A 19,755-nucleotide genomic window follows, 5' to 3' on the forward strand; every position below is an offset into this window, starting at 1 on the left:
TGTGTTTGTCAGTTAACTGTTCATTCTTTGCTACTTCCTTTTTTCTTTTCTTTTTTAAATCGTTCATTGCATTTATTCCCCGTTCTTCATTCAAACATGCAGCTGTATTCAGAGTCAGACACGCTCTCGGTGTGGGGGGTTGCCGTCACATTGTTGTATCACCATCAATAACTGGTGCCGCTGACCTTTATCTCGCTGGCTGTGGCTCCTCTAACCTTGACAAATACATTCAGAGCCAGGAAACAAAAGTGATACCTACTTTATGTTCACGGTTGGCTCTTGGCCAGTCGCAGCTCACACTGAGAGAATTTGGCCCGGTGAGGTGTCACACTGTCGCCTTTAATGGAGGCACAACAACAACACTGATTCTTGACCTCCATGTATGATGTCTGGCTCCATTATAACACGCTCTGCTGGTAATATCGAGCCGTTCCAAAACAGTGCAAACTAATTACGCTGGCCGGGCTGAAAGTGACGCGTCAGATCAGCAACACGTCTCTCTTTCCTTCGTCATTCTTCAGCGTCCCTGATGAGATAAGAAACTTTAACCCTTTAACTCTGCACACTGAACACTGAAATAATAATAGGATGTGAAACTATATTCCATAAACGCGGCGATTTTAAGGGTGGAGCATTTTTAAGGACGGCAGATACTTGAGAGGGGCTTGTTTACGAGGACAGCTGATGAGACACGGATACGTGCTGAACCGCGTCCAGCCCTTCAGCAACAAAGGTTACCGCCAAACTGGTCTCGCCGGCCAATATGTTTATGCATTGAAGGCATTGACATTGACGCTGTTAATCTAAATATTCTCGTGTTCTTTTTATAAGACGAACGCATCTGCAAAAGTGTGAGGACTTTGGTATGTGTGATCTCTTCCATTTATACACAAATGCATTCACACATAAGAGTTGAACACTGGGGATGCATTACTTTTAAATATAAACTGTTGCCAGTCATTTGGCGAATGAGCTCTGTAACATGCAAATGTACAGAAACTGGGAAAACCAATTTCCCCTGGACAGGTTGGAGTAGTATCAGAAGCGAATTCTACTGCTCAAGTCGGTTTTACAACAACATGTATCCTTTTAAGCACCGCTAATAATATACAGCAATAATACATAAGTGAAAGTACATATGAGCAAAGGAAGCAGTTATGGCATGACCTTTTAAGGGATCTTTACGGGAGGTATAGAGCCCATTTTTAGACGAATGACGCAGCACACTAATAATCGAACACTGCCCAGCTGCAGCTTTAACAAGTTGAAAACGACATACAGTGTCACTTCTCCTACAGACTTCTCTGGGGATTGACACGCTTGTGTCTCTTGTACCCTCTTGCTCTGAAGCACACTCGCAGTGCTCTCCCTCAGTGGCACGGACGTGGTTTTGTGAATGGAGCCGGCATCTTTCCACTGGATGTGTGGTACATCGGGCCCCTCAGGACGAAGCAGCCACAACATAAAAGAGCCACTAAAAGGCCAACAGCCGGGGTTACTATAACAATATCTGGGCAACCGGCAGCGTCAGCTCCGGCCTCTGGAGTGCAGACAGAGACGGAGAGAAAGAAACTTGGAAACAAACTCTTCTTGCTCACTGTCCACACACAGATGAGGAAGATTAAGCAATTGTATGTGTAATGGTTTTTTGAGGGGGTGATATTGAGAGAGAGATTTGGGGGAACTTGTAATGAGTTGTTGGGCATTTACAAGACGGAATATGTTAGCTGAACATAATATTTGCGTGATATAAGTGTGCATTACATTTGCTAGTAACAACATGGTTATTACCCGACGATCACTTTAGAAATAACAGTAAAAACATGTTACTGTTCTTTTGGCCAAACTGCTTCCTTTACAAATCCAGAAACTTAATCAAAAGTAAGACATTATTACGGTAATATTACCTCTTTAATAGAAAATGATCACAATGCCGTTGCCATATCGCTGTTGTAAAGTGGTATCAATTTGCTTGTTGACGCTTGCCGATATTTACATTTAATTTATGCAATTTTGACATGTTTACAGTAGACAGTAAACCTGCAGTTACATTTATTTCCTTACTTAAACCTAGTGAGTTTATAATCATTAATTATTCATCACCATGTTGGGGTTAGATGAATATTATTAATCCCAGTTTAGATCACTTTGGTCTGGGCATAATGTGAGACAGAAGTGGTGCCACTGGAGGTGCAGATCTCCGCCCAGAGCCATGAAAGACATCGCATTAATTATAAAAAAAAGAAAATTAGGAAGTAGGAATTTGGTGCAAGACTCTCTACAAAGCACACAAAATCAGGAGACAACACAAAGCGGAATGCGATCATCCTCCTCCAAGCCACTTTAGATTGAATTCAGACAGGACAAGATTAGACGACCCAATCAATGATGACACCGAGCCTGGCACCCAGTGGAATGGGACACCAGGGAGGCCTAATCATCCTCACTGCTCTGCTCTGCTCTGCTGCAGCGAGCCAATCAAATCCCCCACAGATGAAGCAGATGGTCGATATCATCACCAGCTCCCTTTCCTAGATGAGATTATCTCCTTGTCTTCAGACCTCACGGGTGCATGTTTACTGGGACACAACCTTTTTTTCTTTTGTTTTTTATGACATCTGGCTGTGGGACGCTGAATTCTTCACGACAAACCATGAAGTACAGGACGGGATGGAGAAATATATGGGGAATCTTCCAAGTCACATTGAAACATCGCGTACTGAGCTTTTAAGACGAATAAAGAGAAGTGTTTAAGGGAAAAAAAAACCAAACTTATTTGAATTGTTTTATGCACAAATGATAACACGTTTCACTTGTTGTTCACTCGCTGACCAACCAGCATTCAGACATTTACTTGGTGTTTTTTGTCATAAATAAACTGATACTCCATGCTAAAAAAACAACAAGTGACCTCTTCACTCTCCTCAGAATTTGATTTATCCTAACAAGGAGATTATTCCTTACGTCACAGCACAATATTCTCCCCCTGACCTGCCTGTCCTGAGATTACAGAGGTGGCTTATGTTTGGTTTAAGCAGGTCTGGCATAAGGAAAACAACGCAGCTGATGTTCCGCGGGAGGTGACATGTGACTTTTGATTACAAAGTCCTCAGGGGAAAGAGACAGTGAGAGACAGCGAGCGAGAGAGAGAGAGACCAAGATTGACGTGATAGACAAGTTTCTAGAGCTCAAAAGTCAGAAAACACAGACATCACACATACTATTTATTGCCCTATCAGTTTAAAAGCAAACAAAATCAGTGCCTGAAATAGTATATATTGTAAAACAAGCGCAATACACAAGGTTTATACTGTACAAAGTGTACATCTCAGATGTACACTCAGCAAACATAAGCCATCCTTCCCTGGGATGATGCCAAAGAAAAGGTCAGGGTCATGACTGCGGTCTAATTAATGCGATGTACAAGAAACCGTATTTGTCATGGAAGTGATCTCTCGTGAAGGCGAGCGCGGACCAAAAGCAGGGCAAGTTTTCCATGTCCACCGAGGGGAGCAGGTAACCGGAGCAAGGCGGCACGCCAATTAAGAGTGTCCCTGCATCAGAGAGCGGGCTCAGCATTACACCTGAGAGCTCAGGTAATCAATGTTTGGTTCTGATCTTTTGACTTTCCTTGTCACTTAAAATAACAGACGAGCAGCAGCAGGAGGAGGACATGATAAGAATAATTCAAAAACAGATGCTGCTAATGCTGATGATCAGATCAAATAAAGAATGTTGGACAATTATGTTAAAACAATGTTTATTCTGATGTTACTTATAAAAGGATGCACGCAATCAAAATGAAACTAGCATGACTGCCCACCAACTAACGCACAACACTTTTCCAGGCTCATAGAACATATACTGTATTATTAAATACATTACTTAAGGAGGACAAAATCATGTTTTTGTGAAGCCACAGTTTCATTTGAAAAAGCCTTTCTAAAAGTGTTCATGGGATTACGCGTTCACAAGATTAGAAAAGGAAACAGTTGTGCGAGGTCATCTTGTGACCTTGACCTTTGATCACCCGATTCTAGTCACGTTCTCCTTGAGTGAATGTTTGTACCACATTTTAAGAAAAGTCCTCGTTGTTTGTTTTTTTTCTTTTTTGTGGCACGCTGCTCAAAAAAAAATGTCGCCGTGTCTGTGTGTCTGCAGAGATTCACTGGAGAGTCGCTCTGTGTGTGTTAGAGGTCGCGTATGACAAGATACGCTAGAGTGGAAATTATGAGCCGGGGCCAAGCGCCTCGGGCCGCCGGCTGTCAGAAGGTGCAGAGGCATAGGAATAAATAGGCGACAGCATGATGGTGAATTCTCCCATTAACTGTAACCTGTCGTCGTCTCAGCATCCCTTGCTACAGTCTGATGCAAAAGGTAGCCCGTGGCAACAGTGGCTGTATGAAGACACAGTATATCCCCTGAAGGACAAAAGTGATATAGCTTCGCGATCAGTTCGGGCTCCAGAAGATTAGCACGGGTTTATATATAAAATGAAGTCTCGGTGGTTTGGTTGCTTTTTTTAGCCCGCGTTGTTTTGCGTTAGCGTGCACAGACATGCAGTTAGCCGGCGTTGATGAGAAGCATCTTTCTACACTCGCTGTCACAGGGGACGAGCTTGTTTCCATTCGACTACATAGGCAATAAATGCATCAACTCTCCCTCAGGAATACAGCCTTGGTTAAGAGGCCACTGCTTTTTAACCTCTCCATCCCCACCGTAACAAACCAAGTGTCATGTGATGGCAACAAAGAAAACAATCTTTGACTGACCTCACTCCAGTGTCAACAGCAACAGGTGTGCAGAGGGCTGGAGGAATACTGTTCAGCCCTGAACTAATCTGTCCTGAAGACGGATCTTTTCATTTAAACGTGGAGTTTGCCAACAGCGGGCAGAATCAACAGTAGACGTGCATGGCTGACGTTTTCAACTCAGCTGAGATCTCCTCAGGGCACAGGCAAAACATACTGAATAAGTCGGCATAATTAGCAGAGCATTAGAGGTGTTTTAGGGTGTGTTCTCACCATCCTTGTTTAGTCCGGTGGAACCTTTCCCTGGAGTGTTAATGCTCCTGGTGTGGTTCTTTCGGGTTGAAGTGAATGCCCTCTTGTACACTACCTGTGACAAATGAGGGTGAAAGAAGAACATCATAATAAAAAAAAAGAAAGGGTAATACTGAAAAGCACAACAGCAACACATCTAGTTGTGCATTACAGCTGAGCTGATAAAGGAAGTCTCACCAACGTCGTGCCGAGTGGCAACTGGTCCCGACGTCGACTCCTGTTTCGAAGCCTCAAGAGCCGCGATTTGGTCGGTGCCATGTTGACGTTTTGCAAACGGATATCCAGAGGCGTGAAGTGCAACCAGGCTCCTGTTGGACGAAAATACAAAATTGACATCATGTTCTATTGAAGAAAACTCCAGACTACCACATAAGACTATTCACTCTACAGGAAAATGTTTACCAACAGCTTATTTTCCATATTCAATACATTTTTACTTCTGTATTTATGTCCAGATGATTACCTTTCATTTCATATGCGGTCGATAATTGTGTCCTATGTCCAGCTTTTTCAAAGCTGCTCGTTCAGTTAAAGTCATAAGCCATTGTTATATAGACATACTGTGCTTTAAGGGGAATTCAAGTCTGCACCAGTACAAATCATACAGTAATTGTTTGATTGGAAGAAAGTTTCCTTTTGGAGCCTTCAAAAATAGTTCTTTTTTAAAATAAAACGTCATCATAGCATTCTAACTTTAAAGCTCCAATGTGGACGGCTAACATTAACATAATGCAAAGACATGAAAAGACTGGATGATGATGAAATTCATACAACAAAATTTGCAATGTTTTATTACTATATTACCTTTCACTGCAAATTGATCTTCAGTGGACGCCGCTGTTAAAAATGTCAGCAAAATCCATGAACTCTGAGCTTATGGAAACTTCACGATGCTCACGATGACAGGTGGAGATGAACTCGTCTCCTAAAAACACAATAAAACACTTGAAGTTAAAGGGTAGCAAGTGGTCACAATCATGTTAGCATTTAAAATAGCACAGTGGTAGCAGCTGGTGACACTTTGACCTGCCACAACATGTAAACACATCAAGAAATCAGTTAAGGATTAGTTGACTTTTATTTAACCCAGAGGTCTCAAACTCACGGCCCACGGGCCATAATGTGGCCGCGCATTCAATTCAATGCAGCCCACCACTTAACATTAAGTCATGAGTCACTTCTATGCTTTTAATTGCAAATTATACATTGTTCCATGTCAGCACAGACACTTTTATTGTGAAATTCTGCATTGTGATATAATTTTCTAAATCATATCGCCGACCCTGAGTGAACAGTTCCCCCCCCTCCGCTCAGTGGCCCCCCAGGTCATATGAAATTGACCTATATCAGGTCAAAATGGCTGTTGTGATAAAGATCAGGAAGTGAACTCTTCAAGACATAAATAAAGGTTTCTGTTTCTGGATTTGTTTCGGAAACACGAACATTTTCACAAGTTATAGCCCTGATGATGTCATGACTGTAACTCTCTATGTCATTATTTAAATAACATTTTGACCTAATGGTCACCCTGAGGTGGACAAAGCCACAGTTTTGACAGAAACACCAACAACTATTCAGTATTTATTCATTTTCAGGAATTTATTAGTAGTCCGAGTCGTACTCCAAGTGCAGCTCATTTTGCCTGGCCGCCTATCGCAACATAACTGGTAGATCAATACATGCTTGTTAGTGATGCTAGAGGTCATCACTGGAAACACGGAAACAGCATTTATGTAATCAGGCGAGTGGGAGATGTCCGGCTGAGAACTGAACCATGTAGAAATAAATATAAAAAAGGTGTTGAGCCCAATTCCTGTAACCTAACAGACGTGAGTTTGAGCAGCATGGCAGTCTGGTCTTTCTTCAGCTGTGGTTTGACAGGAGAGAGTGCCTCATGTCCTCAGCTGTCCCACTTGTTCACATCAAACCCACCACACTTCTTCCCCGGCAGCGAACGCACACATATTACATTTCACCTTCTGTGGCCACTCCAAGTTTTAAAATAGTCCGAATGTCCCCAAATCAGGCAGTGCACAGCACACGTCGTCCTTGTTTTGCCAGCGATGTCTTGACGAGGCTGGAATTATACACAGAAGCTATGCTAATTGCTATCGCTGATAATTGCAGTCTCTATTAATGGGCCACGCTGTATATGGTGCATATTTATTTAAGCTGAGGCCAGATTCACCGTGTGTACCAGTGTTTCCCAAACTGGCGGCCCACTTTTCTTTTTTTTTTTAAAGATGGCACATTTTTATGACTAAAATCTCAATAGAAATGATTAAAAATGTGTGACTTTTGACTATTTTTACTGCCACAACAGCTCAAATTATTAGAACCTACAGGTAAACTAGACATTTCCAAGATATATATGTTTGATAAATGAATAGAAAGAATCTTTGACACTGGGATTTGTAACGTCCATTGCCTTTGGTCCTTCAAAGTGGAATTACCACTTGCTTAATCCAGAACAAATTGTCAAATCGGTCCATGTGGCGGCATCAGAACAATACTAGTTCACTTTTAATACTGGGCTCTAAGAGTCCTTACAGTACAATCAAGACCAAGGGCTTTGCCCTTGCATCAGATACCAGGTTAATCCTCATTTCAGTTAGTTCACTTAGTTCAACACACTGGTCATTTATTTACGACAAAAATCTCACCGAATAATTACGTAATTGCCTCATTCTGTGCGAGTCCCTCTGAGACCTTTTCCTTTCTTGCAGGAGGATTTATTCACGGACTAGTATCTGCTTTGTCACCCAATCCTTTGAATCTAAAGAGCACAAAACTCCCCTCAAGGCTTTTGGTAGAAGGGAGGAGGATTGCATCTAACATTTCAGAAGTACACTGAGCAGAGTTGCACTCACGTTATTATTATATACTGTAACACTATAGCTGTGTTAAAATGTGCTAAAACCCGGTCATTATGTTGCATTATTTACTTTAACCCATCCTTAATGACCAAGATTACATGGCGGGGAATCATTACTTGTTACAGTGTAATCTGTGAACAGTTGAAGTAGTTTACAACTTCTACTAACGATTATTTTCATAATCGATGAATCATTTGGTCCATAAAATATCAGAAAACCATAAAAAATGTTGATCGGTGTTCGTCAAACCTGGAAATGATGATGTTCTCAAATGTCTGGTTTTGTCCACAAACCAAAATGATTAACTTTTAATGATTTCTTTGAAGAAAACGCTCACATTTAAGAAGCTTAAACAAACGGAAATCTCGTTTTCATCATGAAAAAAAGATTCAAACCGATGAATCGATTATCAAAATAGTTGTCGATTAATTTAGTAATCGATTAATAATCGATTAATCGCTAAATGTGCAAACTCTGTCTTGCCTTGGTGATTGATGAATTAAAACGGTACCTATGAGTCAAGCCCGTAGAGACCTGCCTACTGCGAATGACTTTCAGTGGCTTTGGAATGAAGTGTACGTTTGCCACTACAACTACCATAGTTGTACTACTATTAATAATAATCAGTTCTTCCCTGGGTATCATCATCTGAATCCATCTCTTACTTCTTGATGTTTTGCTGCTCACAGACAAACAAAAATACAAAGGGCATTTTTCCTTTTCAGAATTGTCTCTCCAGTGACAAAAGCATTTTGTGTGGACGATTGTCAAGCCAGTAGAGCTGTGGGCTAACAAACCTCGGGTGGAGTATATCCTTCACAGAGTGAGTCTTATCTGTCATTTTTATACATAGGGAGACGGCTGTTAGAAGACAGAATTCTCTGCGGCGGCTTCTAAGATCAGTGGTTACACAGTGTACATGTTTTCTTGCACCAGACACCCTGTAATTCCAACGGGGATGGGCCTAGTGAAGGCTACTCAACTGGTCACATCTTTCTGAGTCCCTGTCAACACTCATTACTCTTCCCTCTAACCCCTCTCAGACCTGGTGCAACTGGAGCCCATCTACAGTACAACACGTTGTGTAAGGTTGTGCAATGTCAGCCCACCGCCCAAGAAGATCCGATTTCTGTTACCCTCCTTTAGGAAAGCGACCCCATTCTAACTTTCCATCACAGTTACTCACCCCGTGTCATGCAAACTTATATAACGTCATCTGCCGCTTGTGCATCTGCCATCTAAGGACACGGTGTGGGGCAGGCCAGGCTTTCCTTGGCAAGGAACGGAGACAGAGGGTCAGCGGGGCACAGAGGTTTGATGTCCCGAGTTTAGCCACAACTCCCATTTGTCCGTCGAAAGAGAAAAAAAACACAATGAGTAATTATTGACTCAAATAAGTCATCACAAATCAGGGTGATTGCACAGATCATGGCGTGCATGTTTGTGACACTACAATGACTTGTTGGGCGGTGTGCAAAACACTGCCATTGGATTTCCGTCTGAGGACGCAGGCAGGTCAGGAGGTCGTGAGATCTGGCATGAGATAAGGACATCGTTGTGACTTGACTGTGCATACTTACATGTCTTGTGTAGCGCTCGTCTGTCCATCTCCACGGTCCCTTGGAGCAACAGCAAACATTCCCAAACTTTACTTCTCTGGGTAAAAATAGGCATGGATTTAATCACTACTAGTCTGTGACCTCAACTCTACAAAGGTTTCAATAAACAAAACTCTGGATATCTTCAAAGGTCCAAGATTCTTCTCCATTCGCACGTTGGTGGATAATAAATACTGAAAGAAGACAAATCAATGTCTACCAATAAAATCATACCTCTCCCCAATATCAATGTTAAGACTTACAAACAACCAAATGAGGAGCAGCGTGTTTTATTTGCCCTGCATGTTTTCATCATGTTTGCCGAGCCAGATCAGAGTAAATATTGCATTTTAAACAAATGAGCAACAATGTCAGAGGACTTTTATATGGATTAATGTAAATTGTGCTTGTATTGTATGATGGGGAAGTTTAAACTGTAATTATGCAACACCTATAACAAATGTTTACTTTTGTAAAATCTTGATGTTTTGAAGCAATGACATATTTGAGGTCTGGTGAAGAAGTATAAAATGAAAGAAATGCACTTATATACCACTCTTCTTTGACTGATTTTGTCGGCGAGTTCCTAAAACGCCTTTTCGCAGCTCATAGAAGTGTTGATTTTCTTCTGCATCACTGCGCTGGGACAGTTATTCAACTTGATGCTGGCCATTTTCTCCTCACACGACAACCTTTTTGAGTGGCATTATGTAAGTTCTCATCAAAGGCCTGCTCTCCTAAAAAATAAATAAATAAATAAATAAACAAGTGTCTTTAGTTCAATGTCTGGGAGGCCACTCTTCTGCACAGCCGTGGACCACTGCCTGCAGTCTACGAGCATTGAGTTTTCTCATCCTGGCATGAAGTCATCGGTCTTTGACAGACACACTCAGAGTGGAGTAGTCTGCTCAAAGTGAGCTTTTGTTGACTCACTGTCGTTCGCGTTCACAGCACAATAGGCACTCAGAAAGAGAGCAACACAGGATTCGGCTCTCTATTCAAAACACAACCATAGGACTCGCAGCTCGTCGGGAGGCGTGCGCTCAATTCAGTGTACTTACATAAGCGCGTTTACAGGAGTCCAAACTGTAACAAGTGTAACTACGCACATGGCATCCTAATTTGTGGCAATTTGTCTCGAACACACGTCGACGAGGTGGTATTACGCAAATTCAGGCTCATAAATGTGGAGGCTGCGGGCTCTACTTTCTCAGCAAGAGAGTTTAAGTTACCATGGGACTCTAATTGAGGCAAGAGATGGAAACACTAGACCTGGCCTCTGCACATAGTCTTTCATTACATTATGCTGTCTTTACAGTATCACATGTGAGAGGATGGAAAACATTGTCTTATTGCAATGTGCAGAAAGATGAGAACTCTAGACTGGTACAACTAGTTTCAGTGTCTCCCGTCTCCTTTTCAGTGTGTCGTTTACAGGAACTAATGGGTGTTCAAAGTCCTTCATTCCGTCTGCGTTCAGGTTGTTAAACTCTGATCAATTTAAATTCTGCCGTGCAATTTACAGGGCAGGGAGTTCAATTACTTGAATACCCTTTGACCTTTCTTTGTCAATCCAAAGCCACGGCATGTAATTGGGGTAAGCATCAAATGAGTCGGCCTTCTGGGATCAGCAACGTTGCCTGAATCTGAATAAAATCAACCTGTAAAAAGAAACAATTCTGTCAACAACAACAACCATTAAAGTGCAAATTCAGTAATTCAGTAAACACTGAATGGCACATGTGATGAAGATGATCCGTCAGTTGTGGACCCATACTGCTATGACACCATTTTTTAAAACTAGAAACTTATCCCAGTGGCAACAATTATATTTGGTGAAAAATGATGGCAACATAAAGTAAAAAAAAAATCCACATTTCCTTTAGAATGTGCGCTTGCTCACACTCGCAGCACAATGATTACACGTCATTGTAGCTGCTGAAATCCTACTGTTCTAATCAATGACAGGGATGTATTTTATGCCAGTGTTAAATCAAATGAATGCTCTGTATGGATTTCTCTGTGTGGGTTATCCACGAAACTCAGGTGGAACAGTTTGAAGGTAAAGAAATGAGTGTGAAAGTTGAGATGCTTCGAGGGATAGTGATCATAATGGACAAAGGATGTTGAAGATGGAGGTTCAGGGCAGGAGGAAGAGAGGAAGACCACAGGGAAGGTTCATGGATGTTGTGGAGGACGACGACATAAGGGCAAGATGGAGGCAGATAACCAGCTGTGGCGAGCCCTAAATGGAGAAGCTGCAAGAAGAAGATTATCCGCAGAATATTTGTGGGTTCTGTAAAGTGATTGTTGGGGTTTTAGTGATAAGGCTCGCTTGTTAATCTGTAGCAGCCACGACACAAATGCTGTATACACATGCACTGAACAATATAGCCTTTATTTTTGTGTCTTTCCATAGTTCAAGTTTGTCAGTCCCACCCGATAAAAAGGTGGCAAATAGAGAGAAGGAGTAAGAGGTAGAGCAAGTGTTCCATTCTCATTGTGATCAGCGTAAAAAGCTCAGGTTTTACACGCCAAGGGAGCGGCCCAATCCGAAGAAGGCCAACTAACAACAAAAAGAAGCAATAAACAAAAAAAGAAAAGAAAAAAAAACAGAAAACCAAACAAAAAAACAACAGCTTCTTTGTGGTGTTGCTAGCTTTCCCTTATTATTCACAATCATAAATACTCCTAACTCACTGACTTTTGATAAAGGTCGCACTACAGTGTAAACCAGAGAGGCAATGAGTGCTAGCCATGAGCAGAGGCATGGCAATTATCGCTTTCGTCACCACCATCACCATCACAGTCTCTGAACACTTGGAGTGGGGAAACTGCCACATGGCAAGGGCGTTTTTGTTTACGAGTCCAACGGGCTCTGCATAGCATGGTCTGACAGAAGAGATAATGACTGGCCCCCTGTTGAACTGAGGAGAGGCTCCCGCTGCAGCACTCAAGGAGGCAGCTGAGGAGAGGGTGTCTCCTCGTGAGCACAGACAAAAAAAAAAAACCTGTCGAGCCTAACAACACATCAGTCCACAACAGGGGTACGAGAGTCAGCTGGGCCTCCGAGTACAAGTGTCTGAATGTGTGCGTCACACTGCATTAAAACTAATACCAACCATTCTACCATTCATCTACACTGCCAGATAAGGACAGTGCCATGTTACATTAAAAAAAAAAAAAAAAAAGAGATAGTATTTACATCTTCGACACATAAATTATTTCCCTACCATACTGTTTGTGTAAGGCATGATAAGGTATTTGGGAAAAAAACAAAACATAAGAGCCTCATACTGTATGTAAAAGTCTACACTAAATCCAGAATTGAAGAAGTAGGCAAATCGGTTAATACGCTTGAATGCTGCCAAAATAAAATTAAAGCAAAAAGGTCAGAAAAAGGAAAAAAAAAACTAAAACAAAACACAATTTATGCAGTAATTCATGACAATGATTTGCAAAATGGTACACAAAAGAGGGTAAAGCTGTGAGCTTGATAAAGGCAGCCCCTGAATACCTCCAGGTAGTAACAATGGCGACCCTGAAGCCCACTCTTTAACAGCCAAGAAAGAAGTCGAGTAGTGAAGAGTCAATAAACACGGAGGGTTACGCCTGACATCACTGATCAAACGCCGCACACCACCAAGCGATCTAGGAATGATTCGCAACTCCTCTTGCTCAGAATGTGACTTTTGATATTTCTTTATGTTTGTCTCAGCCATGGATCCTCTCAACGACCCTGCTAAGGGCAACTACAGCCCCTGTGATGACCGATCACCTCCGGGCAGACCCAGGTCAAAATGCACACCTGATTCCATCTGACAAACAAGGCCTTAGTCCGGTAGAATTCACACTCGTCAACGATATACAGTATCAAAACTCTGTATAATGAGAAAACATTACAAACGCAATTTGCAAATATACCTTTTCATATGCAACAACATACACATTAACTGTTGGGGGGTTTTTTTTGCAAATGAAATTCAAATTATTCATATAATGCGCGCCACCAAAAAAAAAAAAACAATGGTTGGCTCTGTCCATTCTGAAGAAAAGAGATAAGAAGGGTAGTGGGGTCAAAAACAAAAGAAGAACAGGCAAAAACAACAAATCATGTTCAGTTCATTATTTGTCATGTTGGATAACTGCGCACACAGGAAGCTTGGAGGAGTGAATTAAACCTCTCCAGTTGACCGTACAAGTTCATAGATTACCATCACTTTTCCCACTCCAGTGCTGCTGTCAGTCTTTGGGTCTTCCCTCCCAACCCCCCCCCACCCCCGTTGTGTGATGGTGCATGAGAGTCTGACATTCCAGTGAGTTTTAAAATAAAAAAGGTAGGCCGTTGGATTCGTCTGTCGAGAGGTCCCGCCTACCCTGACGGGGGTGGAGCCCGGGGGGGAGCCCATCAGTCATCCAGGATGACCTTGACAAAACTGGCCACGTCTGTGTCTTTGGAGTCATGCAGGGTGAAAAATTGATGTTTCTGCAAAGAGGAAAAGGCAGAGTGAGACGTACTCTCGAGTGACACAAACGCATACAGTTTATCTGATGACATTTCATTATTTAGACAACACCCTTGTTGTTTAAATAGATACAGACACCATAGTGTTAGTGGGGTTAATCAGGGAAAGCCTGGCCTCTGGTGGATAAAAGCAGGAACTGCAGCACAGTGAACAATACACACGAAGATGTTAAATGGTGAAGTTGGAATTACACATTTGGATCACAAATATCATCGCTGGCGTTTTTCGGGTGAAAGAAACAAAACACTGACCATTAGTTCTGTATAAGCTGGTCTCTCACTTGGCTTCTTTCTTAAGCTGTAAAAAAAACAAAAACAAGAGATAAATTAAGAGTAGAACCATACAAATCAACATGAAACCCATGTCTTAAAATAAACAAATGCCTACGTGACCATGTGTAAAGTCAAGTTGGGCCTCTATACATTTATTGTATTGCATTTATGTCACCTCTTTCAGTAAAAACCAAGTAAACACCGACCCCTACTGGGCGTCAACGATACCTTTTTTTTTTCTTTTCAGCCATGGTGGCGAGTGCGAGGCTTACTCACCATTGAGAGATGAAATCTACAAAGTCTGGAGAGAAACGGTCAGCGGGCAGCTGTGGAGATGGCTCGTCCACCACTTGTTTGAGCTGCTGGAACGGAGTGCCCCATGAGTCGTAGGGGAATTTCAAAATGGCCAGCTCAATCTAGAAGACGAGAGGAAGCAGAACTCACTACAGCTTTAAATGCTACGGCAGGACTTTATAAATTCGCGGCATGATTTTGGTAAAAGGGACCATCAGCTATGATCATCGAGAGTGACCGTCAACTGCAACACAAAGTATTGTTTACTCATCTGCTAAAAACATTGTATTGACCTCTGACCACATGTGATTCGGCCTAACTTCATCAGCGTATATGCAAATATGCATGGCTGTCCGACTGTACTTAGGCGTAAATCAATGTATGGGCCGCGAGAGGTCAGAGGACATCAGCCGTGAGAGGTGGCCTCTGTAAATGTGTTTATGTTTGTGATCGCATCTGAAGATGCATTCAGGATGCTTCGGGTGCTTTTAGACATTGTCCACTTGTGATCCGATAACTCGGGAAAGATTTTAATCAGGCAGGTCTGATCAGTGTCAACAGTTCACTAGACGATTCAGAAATGTGAACGTTTTGACACAGGGATTTAAGGAACCACTTGGACTAGTTTAGGACATTTGCTGATGTTCAAACAAATAAGACACATTGGATTCTGCCCTGAGTATTCATAAGGACTGGAAATCCATCTGTTTTTTTATATTATATTTTATACATTATACATTAACTGATGACGGCATGAAGTCCTAATAGTGTGGTACAAACATGGCGTAAGTTTCTGACTCAGTTGTGGTGCTGCTGGAGGGGGACGGAAGCTTTTCACATTTCACCTAAAGTAAGTAACACAACTCACCATTGTGATACCAAGACTCCATATGTCTGACTTGACACTGTAGCCTTTCTGGTTGAGGTCAGGGTTGATCCGCTCAGGCTGTAATGGAAATTGTGAGCAAATAGATAAATACCAACTTTATTGAAATTTTAATATGATCAAGAATAATAATGAATCTAATTTTCGAATCCTGGTTCACCCCAGGTTTTCTCCAGATACTGCGGCCTCCACCCACAGCCCAGAGACAAGCAGATGGGGATTGGGTTAAATGGAGGCTTCAAAGCACCGGAAGGTGTCAATGTCGACGTGAATTGTTGTTATTCTTTAATTAATTAAAGCGCCTTTTGCACAGCAGACATTTTGACATGTTTTAGCAGGAAAAGCACAGGTGTTCCTGATAACCTTAATGGTGGATCTGTTCAGTTCACTGTAGTCACAGCAGGATTACAGCGAGCCAGCATGCGCGCTGCAACTGAGGAGGCTAAATGGAACTCGGCCATCATTACAGCAGAAGCTGGATTCATTTCAGTTTGGGATCTAAATTTCAAAACAGTTAAACAGCTCCAGGTGTGTGCATTTTTGGCTTCACTCCTGCACTTGAGTGTTTCAAAGATCTCAGAAAAGGATGGTGGCCATACCTCTCTGATTGCTCCAAACCTTTGATACATTTAAAAAAAAAAAAGAAGAAGAAAAAAAAAAACTATTTTCCTTAAATCTCAACGAGCCATGACCAGTAATCTCCTCCCTGATCTTTTCCTATCCCGTCTTACCGCCATGTAGGGTTTGCAGCCTGCATCCATCGTTTTGGCCACAGAATCCACCAGGTGGCCGCTGATACCAAAGTCACACATTTTCACTTGGCCCAGGGTGTTGATCAGAACATTGGAGGGCTTCACATCTAGAGAGAGACACCGTTGGGAGAAGGATGAAAGAGATGCCATAAAACTTATATTTGACAGAGAGAGAGAGATCAGTGGGAGAAATGGAAAACAATACACCTAGTTTTACCTCTGTGTATCACTGACAGGTTATTGTGCAAATGCTCTAATGCCTTGACAATCTGTGGAGTCAATCAAAAAACATAACATTAGGGAAAAGCCGGAATTCTGCAGAAATGCAATCTCACAAACTGAAGACATAGGTTAGAAGATACAGCTTCCCTACAGTCGTATTTCCATTTAGCAACAAACATGCAGCATACCAACATTCAGCAAATATTATTTGGAAAAAACAAATGGGAACTTTTTTGTAAGCTAAGGCAAATCATATATGGTTGTTGTTAAGTGGGGGGAAAATGTTAAGAAATAATTCTACCAGAGAATTACATGAGTACTTCTCTCATTGCTTAAACAGAAATCTTTGATCATTTGTGCTTTTAGGAGGTTACGTGATGTGACCATTTAAGTTAATCGATGCACCCAGCACTTCATCCACACTATATTACTGGTTGCCTGGCAACCTCACTATGACGACCAGACTTCAGAAAAACTCGGGAGCCCGTGGCTGTTGTTCGCTAAGACACAACTACCACGTTAACAAAAAAAAAAAAAAAAACTGTCTTTCTCATCTCATTTCACTGCTCAGTGGTGAAATATGGGACAGGACGTACTGCTACTGTGATCTTTCCCAAGATGTCCTCGGGGATGGTTATGCCTTTTTCAATAACATTCTTATAGAACTTATCCAGAGACGTGTCCATCAGCTCCATACAGATCCAAACATCCCCCTGAAAAAGAGTTGTCCCAGAGACAAGATGAAGAAACGTAGTGATGACTGACAGGTGGTCACAGCAACCAACAAGGGTTTTTAAGACTTAAACATCGGCTTTACCTCTCTGAAGAGGGCACCGTAGAAGGTCACAGTGTAGAAGCAGTCCACTGTCCGCATAGAAATGTCCAGATCCATCAGAAGCCTCTTCTGCTCCAGACTATTGACTGTGGCACGAATCCTCTGGGGAGACAAACATCACAGGTGGACGGTCACTTTCATCGAAGGGTGGCTGTTACTTAGGGCAACTGATGCACCGTGTCTGAATGTACCGCCGCGGCAAATGTCTCAGATCTGATGTTTCTGAGGTGAGCTGTAAGAGGTATCGCCTAAAGCGTCATTAAACTACATTATCACAATGCTTATGCCGTGATACCATGTTGTTGCTATATTACACTTCTATTATGCTTCAATGCGATTAGGGTTCGTTTGTATGGTCAAAAACTTGGATCACAAATAACATAGTAATCAGTCAATATTGACAATTATCATGGTAAAACGTCAGATTATTTAAGACTAAGTTTTGGTATCAAACCTCTTGATAGACAGAAAACAAACAATAATTAAACACAGAAACATCTCACAAATCTGAGGTAAAACATTCATAGCATTTGCATTATGTCTCACAGCATGTTTGCATAATGAATATGATATTGATAAACACTGCCAAATGTTTTTACCTTGATATTGAAGTAAACTACATTGAATCTGCAATATAATACTGTTAAAGTATTTATTCATTGCCTAGGCTTATCGCAATTTATTGACCTTTTCGATTGCAAATGACATTCAAAAGAAAGGTTTGTCAACATCTGTTTTATCTCGCAAAAGTAACTGTTATTGCTGCATTGTTGTACTGCTACTAGTAACTTGAACAATGCAACAAAATAAAGTTAAAATAAATTCTGTTCTGCACAAACAGAATTCTCATTTACAAATTAGAACCATAAGAAAAGAAAAAAAATCACAATAGTGCTGTATTCCCCCCCCCCATCCATAATGAGCTCATGTGCTGAATACGTGTATGAGTAACTGCTTCTATTTTAAAAGCATGGTGCATGTACACAGAAGCCAAATCAGGTAACCTGAGTAGCAGCCTCCTACCCTACCTTGACAGCCATGATAACACCACTGGGCACATGTCTCATCTTGTCCACGACACCGTACGCTCCCCTCCCCAGCTCTGAAATCTGCTCCAGGTCATCTGCCTTCACCACAAAATTCTGCACAGACAAGGCAGACATTCAGCAATGTATGCATTCAGCTCATCTAAAAAAAAAAAAAGTAGAACAACGTATCCCGGCGGAAGAACGATCCAGCTTTACCTTATCTCCAATAGTGACGCAAGCTTTAGAGTCAAGATCTCGAGGGGGCCTGCAAGGAGAGGAAGCAGAGACATTGCAAGGATTCAAATGTGTGTGACAACAGCAACAGTGTGTCAGTTCCCATACAACACTCAGTAATGGGGCATACATCTACCGTATAAGCAAGAAGAACAAAATGCATCTTTATTAGATAATTCATTGCATTAGTTTGAGGCAAACACTGGCTAATGTCAAGGGTAAAACAATAAATAATAAAAGTCAAGTGATGCAACTCTGCAGCTCATAATTAACCAGCCAGTGGAGTTCTACATGGAGGGCAGAGACTGGGCTGCATTCCCGGGGAGAGGGGGGTATGTTCTTAAATTGATGCTTACTTTCAGTCTAATTTTTGAAATGTCAGCTGTCCTTTCATTTTTGACTGTCTACATTAAGGAAAGATACTGTGGCACTGCTGGAAGGGAATTCTCCACAAGACCCATGAATCTGCATACTAATAATATACACTTACATTAATTGACCCAAAAATGTTGACCCTAATTTTGCAACCTTTGGTTAATAGGGCTGCCGTCACTGCCCCATTCTAAAAAGGAGACTTACGCTGCTGCTTCTGCTGGGGGCGGCACAAACACTTCTTTGGCCAGCTTCAGCCCAGGGTTCTTCTTCTTCCCTGTAAGACAATAATTAAGGGGAAAATAAAAATCATCTCAGCTCCAATTAATACAAGGTGGCCAAGAAGGAAGTACATTTTGTATTGTTTTGAGGGAGAGTGGCAAAAGGATTTGACATCTTTTATGAGCCCATTTTCAATATGACACTAAATCTAAAACAAGAGGCTTTAACAAACACTAAATTCTGCCACATAAATGTAGCATATGCACTTTGGCTCATTGATAGATTGTGTTCCATTCTGGACAGGTAGGGAGGAGTGTTAGCAAGGTTGTAATGAATTTCCACCTACACAAACCAAAGCAAATGATCTGTTATCTAACTGGAGATTAGGTGTACTCAATGCTAAGGCCCTGCAACTGAGAGAAGGTGAACTCAGTGACTAGTAGACATTGGTATGATGACTCAAATAGTGGTGGTGGGGGTGCCTTCTTCCTGTCATGACTTCTTTTTAACTGTGCTTACAAATAATTTACCGATATCTTTTTCTGTTTTGTCTCAGTTCATGATCCCTTACATTT

General features: G+C 41.7%; 1 protein-coding gene and 1 long non-coding RNA gene across 2 annotated transcripts; both read right to left on the minus strand.

Moving 5' to 3' along the window:
* Positions 1-5,057: 5,057 nt before the first annotated feature.
* Positions 5,058-5,941, minus strand: LOC122765253. Its single transcript, XR_006359946.1, has 3 exons — positions 5,868-5,941; positions 5,241-5,371; positions 5,058-5,118 (listed from the first exon to the last, which is right to left on the minus strand). It is a non-coding gene; the product is annotated as an uncharacterized LOC122765253 (long non-coding RNA).
* Positions 5,942-11,916: 5,975 nt separating this feature from the next.
* On the minus strand, positions 11,917-19,231 carry LOC122765439 (dual specificity mitogen-activated protein kinase kinase 6). Its single transcript, XM_044019689.1, has 11 exons — positions 19,166-19,231; positions 18,569-18,617; positions 18,353-18,466; positions 17,307-17,426; positions 17,086-17,202; positions 16,485-16,536; positions 16,247-16,374; positions 15,498-15,575; positions 14,612-14,751; positions 14,315-14,360; positions 11,917-14,023 (listed from the first exon to the last, which is right to left on the minus strand). Exons 3-11 carry the CDS (start codon positions 18,389-18,391, stop codon positions 13,946-13,948), a joined length of 798 nt encoding a protein of 265 aa, XP_043875624.1. The 5' UTR covers positions 18,392-18,466; positions 18,569-18,617; positions 19,166-19,231; the 3' UTR covers positions 11,917-13,945.
* Between the last annotated feature and the right edge of the window lie 524 nt (positions 19,232-19,755).

This window comes from Solea senegalensis, linkage group LG2 (genome assembly GCF_019176455.1).
Source record: "Solea senegalensis isolate Sse05_10M linkage group LG2, IFAPA_SoseM_1, whole genome shotgun sequence".
Taxonomy (NCBI): Eukaryota; Metazoa; Chordata; class Actinopteri; order Pleuronectiformes; family Soleidae; genus Solea; species Solea senegalensis.